At 40.9% G+C, this 16,854-nt stretch overlaps 1 protein-coding gene across 6 annotated transcripts in view; it reads left to right on the forward strand.

Moving 5' to 3' along the window:
* Positions 1-16,854, forward strand: part of LOC115475628 (dual specificity tyrosine-phosphorylation-regulated kinase 1A-like) — a 521,782-nt gene that overhangs the window by 174,438 nt on the left and 330,490 nt on the right. For all 6 annotated transcript variants that reach the window (XM_030211502.1, XM_030211505.1, XM_030211507.1 and 3 more), the window contains one exon: positions 7,110-7,298. In XM_030211502.1, the coding sequence (XP_030067362.1) occupies positions 7,110-7,298 (189 nt within the window). The remainder of the gene's footprint in view (positions 1-7,109; positions 7,299-16,854) is intronic.

Raw genomic sequence — 16,854 nt, forward strand, 5'->3', positions numbered from 1 at the left:
ACTTTTGGTTTTTGATTTACAAGGATAAATTTTACGTTAACTGTGAGATTTACTGTAAGGTTCCTGCCTTTATATTTCTGTTATTTGTACATGCTACGTACTTTTACAGTTTACTTTGTGATACAGTTGCAGATTTTATTGTTCCCATATGGTTGCTATTCCTCTCTACAATCAGCTGTACTTTGCAAGTGAGATTCATCAACACAGGATTTACAACAGTCCTGCTGAAACTTTTTGTTTTGCTAATAATGCAAGGTAACATTTGTATCCTGTTTTACTTAATGTGTTTAGTTCATTAATATCTGTGTAACTCTAACTCAGGTAGCTGAGATTCTAGAGAAACTGCCTCATAGGAAAAGTAAATATAGATGAATGTTTAGATTAAGAAGTTAAGATATTTTATGTGCGTTGAAAGAAAATGTTTTATACTGCCTCAGAACAAAGACAGGGTCTTTCTAGGTGATTGGCTAGTCCCTAATTGGTTTAAATTACTTTCTCTTTCACCATATTATTTCAGAAACAAGTGGGATGTTTTAAAATAACATATCTATTTTTGATGGTCATAGTAAACAGCTGTCATGTTAAATTATTTTTCCCTCTTTTATATTCTTTATGCCCTTTGTTTAGTATAAATGGAGAAATTGTGCTCATAACTACTTGATGCCCTAATCTTCTTTGTTCTGCCAGCTATGAATTAGTTTTCTTCCTACAATTATAGAACTTTATTTTCCCTAATTTGTTTTTCTATTAATGACATGTGCCTGTCTAATGATTTTGTAGCAGACCTGATGACCCAGAAAACCGCAATGGTAAAGATTTAAAATTATGTTTTGAATTGGAGAAACCTTGTGAAGAAGTTGGAAGCAATTTCCCCAATCAGTTTTGGAAAATTTTATGTAGAAAGTTACTGAAATGTTTTACACAAATGAGAAGGTCTATTTGTCATGAGCTAAAATTAGGCAAGTTGTGTGAACTGTTTACATACTGTGAATAGTCACATTGAAGGAGGGCATGATAGTATAACAGCATGTATAGAAAAGATGTTGTAAGTTAGCTAGAAAGCATGAGAAATGTAAATATATGTGGAAGTTTTTGAACAGGGATATGTATATGAATTATGATATATTCTTTTAGTTATGACCAGAATAACAATTGATTTTATTCTAAATTAACTATAACCAGAATTGCATAAAGTATAACACCTGAAAACAGCATTGAGCTAATGGCATTTTGTTGAGGCACTGGGCAGACATTAAATACATTGCTTCAACTATGAAGTTCTCATTGCTGTGCTCTGTTTAAGTGTTTTCATTCAAAGCCCCCTATTTACTCTAAAATTGACACTTTTCAGAAGCATTATGTTATCTTGTTTACAAATATTAGCCTGACCAGCTGGTATAAAAGACGAATTTCACCCATAAAACGTGGCAAGACCCAATCTATACGGGACTGTATAGTATCCAAACAGTGAAACCTACAGCTGCATTGCTGGAAGGAGACTTTTAGTTGGACTCATTTGTGTGATTTAAAGATCTACTCCATTTATTGGGTGAATTGTTAAATTCCAGCATTTAAACTGTTGGTTTGACTTGACGGAATATTACTCTTTTTGGTATAATCTTTAATTAATTAAGTTACATTTTGAGTTATGATGATTTCTTTCTTTGGTTCTCTTCTTCTGACCCTATGTCCTTTCTGCTTACTAGATGTAAACTCATATGTTAATTCCTTTATTCCGTCAACACAATCAGTTTTAATATCACTAAAGCAACTGATTGTTTCATGTTTGATAATGCTTCTGTTTACATAATAAGATTTTTATTATATTCTACATATGCCTGTCCGTGTGAGCCTCCCAACAGTATACAGATTGCTGTTTCACAATACCAGAACCTACACTGACTTATAAATTTCTCTGATGCCAAGATTAAGTACATAAGTACGCCATACTGGGAAAAGACCAAGGGTCCATCGAGCCCAGCATCTTGTCCACAACAGCGGCCAATCCAGGCCAAGGGCACCTGGCAAGCTTCCCAAACGTACAAACATTCTATACATGTTATTCCTGGGATTTTGGATTTTTCCAAGTCCGTTTAGTAGCGGTTTATGGACTTGTCCTTTAGGAAACCGTCCAACCCCTTTTTAAACTCTGCTAAGCTAACCGTCTTCACCACATTTTCCGGCAATGAATTCCAGAGTTTAATTACACGTTGGGTGAAGAAAAATTTTCTCCGATTTGTTTTAAATTTACTACACTGTAGTTTAATCGCATGCCCCCTAGTCCTAGTATTTTTGGAAAGCGTGAACAGACGCTTCACATCCACCTGTTCCACTCCACTCATTATTTTATATACCTCTATCATGTCTCCCCTCAGCCGTCTCTTCTCCAAGCTGAATAGCCCTAGCCTCCTTAGTCTTTCTTCATAGGGAAGTCCCCGCTATCATTTTAGTCGCCCTTCGCTGCACCTTTTCCAATTCTACTATATCTTTCTTGAGATGCGGCGACCAGAATTGAACACAATACTCAAGGTGCAGTCGCACCATGGAGCGATACAACGGCATTATAACATCCTCACACCTGTTTTCCATACCTTTCCTAATAATACCCAACATTCTATTCGCTTTCCTAGCCGCAGCAGCACACTGAGCAGAAGGTTTCAGCGTGTTATCGACGATGACACCCAGATCCCTTTCTTGGTCCGTAACTCCTAACGTGGAACCTTGCATGACGTAGCTATAATTTGGGTTCTTTTTTCCCACATGCATCACCTTGCACTTGCTCACATTAAACGTCATCTGCCATTTAGCCGCCCAGTCTCGTAAGGTCCTCTTGTAATTTTTCACAATCCTGTCGCGAGTTAACGACTTTGAATAACTTTGTGTCATCAGCAAATTTAATTACCTCGCTAGTTACTCCCATCTCTAAATCATTTATAAATATATTAAAGAGCAGCGGTCCTAGCACAGACCCCTGAGGAACCCCACTAACTACCCTTCTCCATTGTGAATACTGCCCATTTAACCCCACTCTCTGTTTCCTATCCTTCAACCAGTTTTTAATCCACAATAGGACATTTCCTCCTATCCCATGACCCTCCAATTTCCTCTGTAGCCTTTCATGAGGTACCTTGTCAAACGCCTTTTGAAAATCCAGATACACGATATCAACCGGCTCCCCTTTGTCCACATGTTTGTTTACTCCTTCAAAGAATTGAAGTAAATTGGTCAGGCAAGATTTCCCCACACAAAAGCCGTGCTGACTCGGTCTCAGTAATCCATGTCTTCGGATGTGCTCTGTAATTTTGTTTTTAATAATAGCCTCTACCATTTTCCCCGGCACCAACGTCAGACTCACCGGTCTATAATTTCCCGGATCTCCCCTGGAGCCTTTTTAAAAAATGGGCGTTACATTGGCCACCCTCCAATCTTCTGGTACCACGCTCGATTTTAAGGATAAGTTGCATATCACTAGCAGTAGCTCCGCAAGCTCATTTTTCAGTTCTATCAGTACTCTAGGATAATACCATCCAGTCCAGGAGATTTGCTACTCTTCAGTTTGCCGAACTGCCCCATTACGTCCTCCAGGTTTACCGTGAAGTCAGTAAGTTTCTCCGACTCATCCGCTTGAAATACCATTTCCGACACCGGTATCCCACCCAAATCTTCCTCGGTGAAGACCGAAGCAAAGAATTCATTCAGTCTCTCCGCTACGTCTTTGTCTTCCTTGATCGCCCCTTTTACCCCTCGGTCATCCAGCGGCCCAACCGATTCTTTTGCCGGCTTCCTGTTTTTAATATACCGAAATTTTTACTATGTTTTTTTGCCTCTAATGCTATCTTTTTTTCGTAATCCATCTTGGCCTTCTTTATCTGCGCCTTGCATTTGCTTTGACACTCCTTATGCTGCTGCTTGTTATTTTCAGACGGTTCCTTCTTCCATTTTCTGAAGGCGTTTCTTTTAGCTCTAATAGCTTCCTTCACCTCACTTTTCAACCAGGCCGGCTGTCTTTTGGAGTTCCGTCTTTTTTTTCTAATTCGCGGAATATGTATGGCCTGGGCCTCCAGGATGGTATTTTTGAACAGCGTCCATGCCTGTTGTACAGTTTTTACTCTCTTAGTTGCCCCCCTAAGTTTTTTTTTAACCGTTCTTCTCATTTTATCATAGTCTCCTTTTTTAAAGTTAAACGCTAACGTATTTGACTTTCTGTGTACAGTTACTTCAAGGTCGATATCAAAACTGATTATATTATGGTCACTATTATCAAGCGGCCCCAGTACCATAACGCCCCTCACCAGATCATGCGCTCCACTGAGGACCAAGTCTAGAATTTTTCCTTCTCTCGTCGGCTCCTGCACCAGTTGCTCCATAAAGCTGTCCTTGATTTCATCAAGGAATTGTATCTCTGTAGCGTGTCCCGATGTTACATTTACCCAGTCTATATTTGGATAATTGAAGTCACCCATTATTATCACATTGCCCATTTTGTTCGCGTCTCTGATTTCTTTTATCATTTCTGTGTCTACCTGCTCATCCTGGCGAGGCGGACGGTAGTACACTCCTATCACCGTTTTTTTCCCTTTTATACATGGAATTTCAACCCACAATGATTCAAAGGTGTGATTTGTGTCCTGCTGAATTTGTAATCTATCTGAGTCAAGGCTCTCGTTAATATACAATGCTACCCCTCCACCAGTTCGGTCCACCCTATCACTACGATATATTTTGTACCCCGGTATGACAGTGTCCCACTGGTTATCCTCCTTCCACCAGGTCTCAGTAATGCCTATTATAACCAATTTTTTCGTTTAGTAGTTAAGTAGATTGTCTACTTATCAGATCAACAAAATTGTAAATGACTTTGAATTACCTGATTTCTAACTGCTTACATTTTTTAAAACCACACATTATGGACTTTTCCAAAAGATTCTATTTTTCTTACTGAATTATCTCCTTACATCACAAGCTGTTTTATGCACGGCTAATGTTAATTGCTTATAGAATGTTCACCATGCTATGGAAAACCTTCATATTATCTGGTTTCATCACATTGATAATCATCGCTGTATTTGTACTTCTTGGCTGCTGTATAACCCCCTGTATTAGAAGCTTAGTGCAACGGTTAATTGAAACTGCTTTAAGTAAAAGAGAACCTATAGAACATGTATATGTACTGAATGAAAGACTACGCATTAGCGCAGAAATTGAAAATGTTAAAGATGATGTTTAATTTCTTTGTGATACTCTTAGTTTTGCATTATTATCTTCCTCTAGGATCATTTAGATGGTAAGGTATTGTAAGTAACATAAGGCCCGGGGAAGGTTAAAGAGGGGTAACTTACATCCCACTATAACCACTTTCTTTTGTCACCTAAAGCCCAATACCTGTAAAAAGGGTTTGACATTGTGACTCACACCTACAGTCTCCCTACCTGAATTGACGGGAACCTATGAGGGGCTATCCCTTAAATGGAAAAATGAGAGATCATCCATTAGTGCTCATGAGGTCATATGGCAAAGACGGGTAAGATAGGACAGCCTGCAACCTAAGACAGCCTGTGGCACTAACAGAACCTTGAGGGTGCCTGATACGAAGGTTCAAAATAAGTGAGGCCCTTTTCATGTCCTTCAAGGGGGTAGATATAGAATCATGAGCACAGGTCAGCACCCCAGCACAGGTCAAAAAGGGCAGAGGCTGACAAGCTGGTGCGACTCTGGAATCTATCAGAGATTGAGAAGCCTGTAATTTATTAAAGAACATGAGCCTGTGTAAACTCAGGAATTTATGATCTATTATGATACCCTTACGGACAAGCTGGCGTGGGAAAGGTGCAATTATGGATGGACAGAAGAATGTGATTTAGCAACTTAAGGGAAAATAGATGGTGAGAACAGAATGATCTCTGAGGAAGATAAGTGCTGAAATAATGTGAAGCATTGCTTAACACAAAAGTTATATAATCAATTGAACCAGAGCATTATGTTGGAGAGGCAGTGGCAGGCCACATGTTTGTGTCCCCTGCTCTCCACATGAGAAGCTAGCATTTGTAATTGTAACTTTCTCTTGGTAAGTAATTAAAGAATTGCTTTTCTCATACGCGTGATCTTCCTAGTCTTTTATCTCTCTAAATTGTAGGTGGTTGGTGAGTACTAATTTGGGGAGGTGGTAAAAAGACTAGCAATATATAAAACATAATGCTGACAAAGCCTATTTACTTTGAATGGGCTATGCTGGCATTTTGCCACATGGAAACCGCTATCGTGACTTGATAAAAGAGGCCCTAAAAGAACATGATCTATTCTGCTAAGAAGAATGGACAAAAACTGCACCACCCCACTGTGCAAAATTGGTAGATAGTTATCCTAAACAGTTCATGGCTCATGTTTTTGCTGCAGAAAAGGCTTCCACCAAGTATTGAGTCAGGGTGTGTTGGCCTTCTGCAATAAGAAGTTTTTGTTATTTAACTTTGTACCATGTAGAGGTTTTACCAGGTTCTGTTTGTTTAGGGATTCATTGAAGCATAGAGGTACAGATGTGGGCAAAAGTTTAGGTACGCCTTGTCACACTATTTGCGTTTGCTCCTCCAGATCTGTTGGTGTATCCTCCTGAGATTGTTCTGATTTTCTGAAGACTAGGATCTCTTTGTACTGGGTTCACAAATGTGACCTCCCCCAAAAGAAGTGGTTAATTAAACATATTACACTAGTGGCCAAAAATTGGATAGCGTGCTTCTTGATGCTGGACTGCATCATTTTAATTTTGTTTGACATTTAAATTTATTTGGTTTATTTTTGTTCATGGTTTGCCAATGACCTATATTTTGATCTACTATTTCTGGCTAAATTAACTTTGCACTTTGCGACAGGCAGTAGTGAAATCCTTGAGTCTAGGGTGAATTGGAGTTTGGACCGAGGAGAAAAAAATAAAAACCACAAAAAGTACTAATTTTCACTTTGCTTTCTCTGGAAGCTTTAATTTACCTATTCAGCTTAAACATTATTTTATTTGCAAACTCTTTGAAGATATATATCTGAGCACTTAACCAGTAAGATCTGATCTTACCAGCTCTTGCTGTCCCAAGCACTTCACTCTGTTCACTTGTGTTCCTCAGGTGTATTATGCAAAGAAGAAGCGCAGGGCCCAGCAGTTGCCACCTGAAGACTCCAGCACAAAGAAAGAGAGAAAAGTATTCAACGATGGCTATGATGATGATAACTATGATTACATTGTGAAGAATGGTGAAAAGTGGATGGATAGATATGAAATAGATTCTCTAATTGGAAAGGGTTCATTTGGGCAGGTAGGAAAATGATAAAATTTCAGGGGTCCTTATAGAAAGTCAAGTAAGAGCCTGTTCGACAAATCAGCATTGCCGCGTGCTCCTGGTGGTAATTTTGAATTTGGCACATGCCAAAAACACGTAGTATAATATATTTTCTACTGTGTGCGCTTACCTGGTGGTAAAGACAGACGCTGCATGCCTACTGCTTGGGTAGCATGTGAGACCTTACCACTAAGTCAGTGGATGGCGGTAAGGTCTCAGGCCGAAAATGGATACACGTTGGTTTTTATTTTGCTGCACGTCCTTTTTCCGGCCCCTTGAAAAAAAGGCCCTTTTTCCAGGACGTGGCAAAAACTGGCCTGGCGCGCGCCCAGAAGACGCACTCACACTGCCGCAGGCCACTTTTTGCAGTGGCTTAGTTAAAGGGCCCCTCAATTTGTTATTTTGTTATAGTTTTCCAGTCTCTCTTGAAAAGTGGGTCTTGTTGTAGGAGAGGTCATGTTTGTTATATTACCAAATATATATATACTAGTAGAACCATACCCGCTTCTTTCCTCAACAATGAAACGGGCCCTTGGAAGGCTGTAATGTAAGCTTTTTTTTTTTCTCTCTCCCCTGCCTTCCCCTCCATGTCCAGCAATTCTTTCCTTCCCTCCAGCGATTCTCCTCTTCCCTGCCCTCCCATCCGTGTCCCGCGATTCTCTCCTCTACTGTCCTCCCATCCCATCCATTCTCCTCTGCACTGCCCTGCCCTCCCCTTCCCTTCCCTTCCTCCCTCCCTCCCCTCGATGTCCCGCAATTCTCTCCTCCCCTCGATTTGTACCTGAACGTTCTCTGGCTGGCTGGCGCTGGCTTTCATTCAGTTCGTAACATCCCTCCTGACATCAGCTCGCCTCCAGCGTTCCATTCCCCCTCACTGTTCCGCCCTCTGACGTCATTACGTCTTGACGCGAGGGCGGGACAGTGAGGGGGAATGGAACGCTGGAGGCTGGCTGACGTCAGGAGATGTTACGAACCCAGGTATTATATAAAACAAAAAGTGAGGAGAGTGGATGAGGATACCAAAAAATTTTTATTATTCACATGAAAATTAAAAATTTAAAAACCTGATGTACATAAGAATGACCCGACACGGCCATGTTTCGGCCCTAGGGCCTGCCTCAGGGGTCTTTATAACCTCAGAGAATGTAGCTCAAAACGTGTACTCCAAGGGAAATAACGAAACAAAACTCTCTAAAATCTGTGTGTCTCCTCTCTTCTAAAGAATATATATGAAATATATATTAAAAAGCGAAACAAGCTTGTAAAACTCCTCTCCGAAGGGATGTCTGCAATTGCGAACCCAGGTAGCCAGACAAGGAACATTGGAGGTGCAAATTATTATATAGGATATTTAAAGAAAGAATGAGAGGATGAGCTGTTAAGATGGCCGACTGATAGGACGTGAAGTGAGGAGCTCCTCCAAACGGTATCGGAGAACCCTCCTCAGAAATTACAATCGATAGCCATCCGACCTGACCGTTGTAAGAAACGGTGAAAGGACAATGAACCAGAAAGGACCGAGACGAAACCACAGACGTGCTTGAATTCGGAGTAGCAAAGCCCCGGGGAACCCAGCTGGTGGATGCATTGACCAGGACACATACCTGGGTCCGAGCGTCCTGAAGATCTACCGGTGAACCAGAGACCGACAAGGTTGCACCATCCGAATAAAAATGAGCACGTCCGATAACATATCGCCTGAAACCGCCACACCACCCGGGTAGAGGTCAGTCGGAAAGGGCCGAATCGCTACACACCGACCTGACCAAAGCATGCTAGAAGGCGGCCATAGGCCAGAATCGAGCAGCGCCCGTCTAGACCTTGGTGGAGACGGGCTGCAACGCCAGAGCACGGTTCACCCAACAAAGGATCCGATAATCATAGACTCAGCATCCAACTAACGACACCAGTGTTATACGCGTCGGTAAGACGCGAATCGGAGAAGCCCCTGCTCGGACCTTGGAGAAGCCCACACACAACGCGAGACGGAAACAAAGAGCTGCAGAATGGGGACTATACGAGACGCCGCTGCCCCCGAACTGCTGCTGCTCGACAAAATTGCTGCATAAACGACACCACTGACCAGCTGCATACTCATGCTGCAGGTGAACTAACTCATTGAGGTAAACGAGCAACAAACCTGAAGGCGCACGTAACGGCACATTGGGAAATCGTCCAGCACTGCAAAGCACTCCACACAGCGATCTCTAGCTGCCCCAACCATGCGGCCGTACAACAATCAACCCGACGAAAAATCCCTCACGGACTCTCACTTCACCCATCTTCTCCCTGCAAGATAGAACAACCACCGGAGATCCAGCCGACCATCTCCACCGGTCACCAAGCAGGTACTGTTACCCACCAACACTTAAGGGTTCTACCAACTAGTACTACCACTAGCAACTTTGTCTGCTCTCCTCGGATCAAGCAACAATATAATAGGACAACTAGCTTAAAGGTAGTCTTAAACCTCTACCACTTTATTATTGAACTACTTGATGATTCCAAACTCTAATACCTTTAGTCCTAAACCTATACCACTGTATTACTGTATTGTTGATGACTTTAAATTCTAAATGCCTTTTATATTACTGTACTGTTGATAATTTTAAATTCTAAATGCCTTTTTTATGCTTTTGATGCATCTCATAGCAGTATACTGAATCGCAGATCTGTTACCTATTATAGCTATCTCTTAACACTTCCTTTGACCCACTATACACCACACTGACCCATTACACACCACACTGAACCACACCACGGACCATTATCACGCACACTGAACCACACGACCGACTGCAACAGTTACTAACCTCTTCGGTCTTGCACGGCCGATGACTAACCCATCCCTGCCCCAACTACACAACATTCACTCCTGAACACTAACTCACACCGTTCCAATTGCTCTACAATCACTCCCGCTTCAATTGCACTACTCAAACTAATCGCCAACATGAACACTAACAAACTACTCCTAACCATCTACTGTCTCTCCCTCATCCACCATGTACTGACAACTTCCCTCACAGAAAATGCCTTACCCGCAGTTCATAAATCAAGCACACAACCTGAGAACATCCCACTAACCCAAAAAAATCAAAAAATGGAATGGAAAATCCACTACATACGAACAAAACCAACAGGAAAAAAGGGACACAAACTCAAATACCAAGAAGAAAGACAACTAATAAAAATCATCACATCCTCTAACCCAACCAAACCTTACCAACTAATACAATTAGGCTATACAAATGCCAGATCCATAGTTAACAAAACTGCAACAATATCCGACTGGATCACAACAGACAATCTCGATTTTTTTATTCATTAGTGAAACCTGGATCCACGACCTCAAGGACCCCATAATTCTAGAACTATGCCCTCCAGGGTACAAAATCACCCACTGGACTAGGAATGGAAAGAGAGGAGGTGGCATAGCTATGATCTATAGATCCCAATTCACCGTCACAACAACAGCCGAATCCATACTTCCCCAACTCGAAATTGCCTCAGTTAGAATCAACCATCCAACCTTACAGGACCACCTAAACCTTATCCTGTTCTACAGACCACCAGGTAACTGGCAAGACTCCCAAAAACACTTCATGGACTTCATTTCGAACACTTGTGTTTCCACCCAAAACCTTCTTATAGCAGGAGACATTAACCTTCACCTTGAGGATACCAACCTAACAAACGTACATGAATGCAAAGACTTCCTCCAACTATGGGAGCTTGGCTGGCCAATTATTCAACCCACCCACACTAAAGGACACACACTAGACATCATTACATACAAATTTTCACCAGAACAAAATTTCACACTAACAGATACTAAATGGTCAGCTATACCATGGTCCGACCACTACAAAGCTAACCTAACCCTTCAATGGCGAACAAAAGTCTCACAACAGAAACAAAAACAGCTAACCTACACCACAAGAGGCAAAATAGATCCACCAACATTCTGGAAACAATTCTATAGCAACGAATGGTCAGCACCAACAGACTCACCACAATTTCTTCATGAATGGGACAACAGATGTAGAATCATTTTAGACAACATAGCACTGCTTTAAACCAGAACCTCACATAGAAAAAACTCAATACCATGGTTCAACAAAGAACTGAAATAATTAAAGACTCAAGTCAGAAGATTAGAACGAGCATGGAATATGAAAAAAGACAACTCCACACTCAATGACTGGAAGCAACTTCATAGAAAATACAAATACACAATCAGACAAACTAAAAGAGCATATTATAAAACGAAAGTTGGACCAGACTACAAGGACACACACAAACTCTACCAACTCGTAAACAAATTACTGAACACCACACCAATAACCTCTAACAATGCAGATACCCCATCTGCAAACGAACTTGCGAACTACTTCAAGGAGAAGATTATAAAACTTCGACTCATGTTACCCAGCAACACAACTGACTACCCAAACCTCCTTGAATGCCTAGACCCACTACCCGGAGAACACCCAGCAGACCGATTATGGACCAAATTTGATAAGCTCTCGATCGACAACGTCTCCCAGTCACTTGGAAGATATGCCAAGTCACAATGCAAATTAGACATCTGCCCTAACAACCTTATAAAAGTCGCCCCACAACAACTCAAAATAGACCTCACGAACCATCTGAACCACATGCTACAAAACGGTCTCTTCCCAAAGGATAAAGGAAACATTCTACTCACCCCTATACCTAACGACACAAAGAAAAGTACAAATGACTTAACCAATTACCGCCCAGTGGCATCCATCCCATTGATAACTAAACTCATGGAAGGCGTAGTGATGAAACAGCTCACTAACTACCTAAATAAACACTCAATACTTCACGATTCTCAATCAGGATTTTGAGCGGAACACAGTACTGGAACAGTATTAGTGACTCTAATGAACAAATTCAAACAAACAATCGCACTGGCAATAACATACTTCTCTTACAATTTGACATGTCCAGTGCCTTTGACATGGTCAACCATGAAATACTTTTACATATCTTAGAATACTTTGGAGTAGGAGGCAATGTTCTCAATTGGTTTAAAGGATTCCTGACCACAAGATCATATCAAGTAACTGCTAATGCGACCATTTCACCCCCATGGACACCTGAATGTGGCGTTCCCAAGGATCCCCCCTCTCGCCGACCCTCTTCAACTTAATGATGACACCCCTTTCCAAGTTACTAGCTAATCAAAACCTCAATCCATACATATATGCAGACGATGTCACAATCTACATCCCGTTCAAGAATGATCTAAAGGAAATCACCAACGAGATCAACCAAAGCTTCCAAATCATGCACTCCTGGGCAGACGCATTTCAGCTAAAACTTAATGCAGAAAAAACACAATGCCTTATGCTCACCTCCCAACATAACACAAGTGAATTCACTATCATTACTACACCAAACTTTTCCCTCCCCATTTCAAATACTCTGAAAATTCTTGGAGTCACCATTGACCGAAATCTCACACTCGAAAACCACATGAAAAACATAACTAAGAAGATGTTTCATTCCATGTGGAAACTAAAAAGAGTTAAACCATTCTTCCCAAGGGCCATTTTTCGCCGCCGAGTACAATCAGTGGTATTAAGCCACCTGGACTATTGCAACGCACTCTATACCGACTGTAAAGTAGTTGACCTTCCACCCAGAAATGCTAAAAGATCTGCCCGAATGTTTCTTAATCTACACTTCCCCAGCTGTAAAGGAGTAAAATACAAACTAACACACACAACCATCTTTTCCTACATAAGTACGCAGTTGTGGAATGCACTCCCAACTCACTTGAAATCGATCAACGAATTAAGTAACTTCCGCAAATCTCTGAAAACCTACCTCTTTAACAAGGCTTACCAGGAGAACCCATAACTAACTATTACACAACTCCTACCTTCCTTCACTCAGAAAGTATCTTCCTATAACTGCTTGCCCAGATCCTTTTGTTTTCCCTGACCTCTGTATAACATCAATTGTATTCTCTACACTGGTATGGTGATGCCATAACAGGTCTCTGTAAGCCACATTGAGCCTGCAAATAGGTGGGAAAATGTGGGAAACAAATGCAATAAATAAATAAAATGAAGTGTCTACTTAGTTCCATTTAGTTAAAGAATAGGTGGAACAGACTTGACTTTCCATATTAATTTCGCTATTATATGTAGTAAACCTATTTTTAAAAGAATTTTGCAGATTCCAAAAACTAGCATATTTGAATGTTTTCAGCCATAGAATACAAACAAAAAATATTTATTATTGCAGAATGCAAAAGAAAAATATTTATTATTGCACTCAAGACCAATAGGTTTCAATACCAGATGAGTGTAATAGACCAGCAGCAATAAAACAGAAATCTACATTCTTCCTAGGCTCCTCTTCAGGACAATGTCTCCGAATAGGTTAATTTTGCATATACAGGAATGAACCTTACCCCTGTGCCCAGGATATGTTATAGATGACCTCATTCTCTCAGATTAACTGCTTGTATTAGTCTCAATGCTTCCACTGGGCCAAGATCTGCCTCATGGAATTCATAAGGTGTAATATATACAGGAAACATATAGGACCCTGTTTACTAAGCTGCGCTGTGCTGCGCTGCAAGTGCGTAAACTTTTTATTATGTGCTAAAAATTAGTGCGCTAACACTAGAGACACCCATAGGAATATAAGGGATGTCTTTATTGTTAACATGCACTAAAATGTTAGTGCGCCTACAGTGCAGTTAGTAAACAGGCCCCATAATGTATTTGGAAATAGTTTTTGATGAGCCAGTGGTGCCCATTGTAATTGAGACAATTTTTGTATCTTTTCACTACGTGTTCTTGTCTTGGATTACATTTTTTTTGATACTTGAGGATCTTTGCTTTCTCCATACACAGTACAGAATAGTCACTTGGCACTCGCCTTTCTATTAAAAGTGCTGTAATTGTTTTTTGATTTTTTTCTTTTACAACAGTAATCAGTCTTCTTGCATGAAGCATTTTATCTCTTGGAATAGGAGTGTCCCTGATGATTTTAACTTCTTTATTCTCCACAATTCAGTCCAATCTATGATACCAGGGTTTTTCTGGCACAGCAGTTTTAGGGCCCTTTTTACTAAGCTGTGCTAGAGACGCGTTAGTGTTTTCAGCATGAGCTAACCGTGTAGATGCCCATAATATTCCTATGGACGTCTACACGTTTAGCATGCGCACATTTTTAGCACGCACTAAAAACGCTAGTGCATCTTAGTAAACAGGGCCCTTAGTGTTTACATAGAGTTCAGTGGATGAGATGCTTTACTTTTTTGTTGTTTTTTTTTTTGGGAGGGGGGGGGTGTAAACTGGGGTTCTGACATCAGAACTTCCCATCCAGTGCTGATATGTTTGACTGATCTAGTTCACTGATGCACAATCTGGATTTGTCTGTTTTACCATTTTATTTTTTTAGTTCTGGCTATGAGCCATCTTGCTTGTAATCTATCATCCTACACTGCAGTTATCAATTTCTCATCTTTTTAGGCTAAAATTCACCTCTCCATTTGTGTGCCAGATTTTATCTGATAGTTGTTTTTGAAAACAACTCTTTGTATATCCTACTGTATTTGTACTTTAGCCAGTTGGCTTTCCTTGTTTGCTGGTCTGATTTTTTTTAATAGTTTTTTTCTTATATTACTACTACCCCCCCCCCCCCTTGTACTAGAGGATTCTTACTCATTCCTTCTGTTCATCAGGTTTGTACAAGTTTAAAGATAAAAACTGAGTCAGGTTGTTTCTGTGGGTCAAAGGGTCATGGATTTGATATACTGCCTTTCTATGGTACAGCCAAAGCTGTTTACACTTGTTATATGCAGGTGCTTTTGAGCATTTGGATGTGTTGATGCTGTTTTGTATTCCTGAAGGCATATGATGGAGCTCTTTGTGTAACCTATTTATGTTATTTGTTCGTTCTTATATTCCACAATTATCCAAAAACAAGGTTTTGGTTCAATGTGGCTTACAGTTAGTAGTTTTGGAGGAGTTACATTATGTTACAGTTACAGGCGATATGGAGCATAGGAAACATTCGGAAATTACAGTATTAGGAAATTATAAACATTAGGAAATTACAAATTTGTAGTATAGGTAGTTAGTCATAGTATTTCTTGAACAGATATGTTTTAAAGTCTTTTCTGAACTGAAGATAGTTTGTAATACTTCGTATGGCCTTAGTTACTGAATTCCACTATTTCAAGCAAAGGTAACTAAATCCAGCTGTATAGATGGATTTGTAGATTGTGTTTCTGCAGTTGGGTAGGTGGAGTAGTAGATAACCTCTAGTTCCTAGACTTGCATTTCTTGGCGATAGGTCAATCAAGTCTAACATGTAATCTGGAGACATTCCAAACAGTATTTTGAATATTAGGGTGCTAGTTAAAAAAAAATAATCTAGTCTTATTTGGGAGCCAGTGCAGCATTACAAGCAGTGGCGTTACTCTTTCGTGTTTCAATTTTTTTGTATATTAGTCTTGCTGCCATGTTTTGAACAGTCTGCAGTGATCATGTTTTCTTTTCATCCTACATATGCTGCATTGCAATTTTAATCTAGTTTGGTTAATATCAAAGATTGTACTATGAGATGAAATGATTTTCTGGGAAAATAAGTCTATGATTCTCCTCAGTTTCCATAGAGATTTGAAACTCTTTGATGTGAATGCTGAAACCTGATTTTTAAGAGACAGGTGTTTATCAAAAAAAATTCCTATTCTCCGAGGACAAGCAGGCTGTTTGTTCTCACATGTGGGTGACGTCCAACGGCAGCCCCAGATCGGAGATCTTTCTAGCAACAAACGTTTGCTAGCCCTCACGTGCGCATGCATGACTGCCTTCCCGCCCGCACGAGAGCGTGTTCCTCAGTCTTCTTTTTTCCGTGGCTCAAGACGGCTGTTTACGGTCGTTCTGTGCCTCAAGGAGACCCCTCGTGTGTTTTTCGCCGCTTTTTTCCTTTCAGAAAGTGTCAGAATTTAGTCCGTTGTGTTCTTGTTAGGGAAAAAAAAAAAACTTTTCCTCTATTCTGTAGTTTTCTCCCATTAAATTTTCTTTTGTCGTCGGAAGCGGCCTTTTCGGCCGCCCGTATGGGTTTTCCCCTGTTTTTGGTGCTCTCTTTTTGGCATCATCGCGAATTTTGATTTTGCCGGCGTAATTTTTCCGCCCATGTCATCGAAGCCTGCCAGCGGCTTCAAGAAGTGCACGCGGTGCAGCCAGACGATTTCGCTCACTGATAGGCACGTTTCGTGTCTTCAGTGTCTGGGGGCTGGTCATCGTCCCCAAGCCTGCACTCTCTGTCTTCTGTTGAAGAAGAGGACCCAGAGATTGGCTCAGTGGAACCTTTTGTTCGGAGCCTCGTCCGGTACTTCGACGTCCGCTGTCATCGGAGGTATCATCATCATCAGGAGCGCAGGTGAGGGCTGTCCATTCCCCTGCTGATAGCGGTGAGCCCTCAAGTAGGTCTCTGTCTGCCTCGAGGACTCCTGCGGTACAGACCCCCCCGG

This window comes from Microcaecilia unicolor, chromosome 8 (assembly GCF_901765095.1).
Source record: "Microcaecilia unicolor chromosome 8, aMicUni1.1, whole genome shotgun sequence".
Classification (NCBI taxonomy): domain Eukaryota; kingdom Metazoa; phylum Chordata; class Amphibia; order Gymnophiona; family Siphonopidae; genus Microcaecilia; species Microcaecilia unicolor.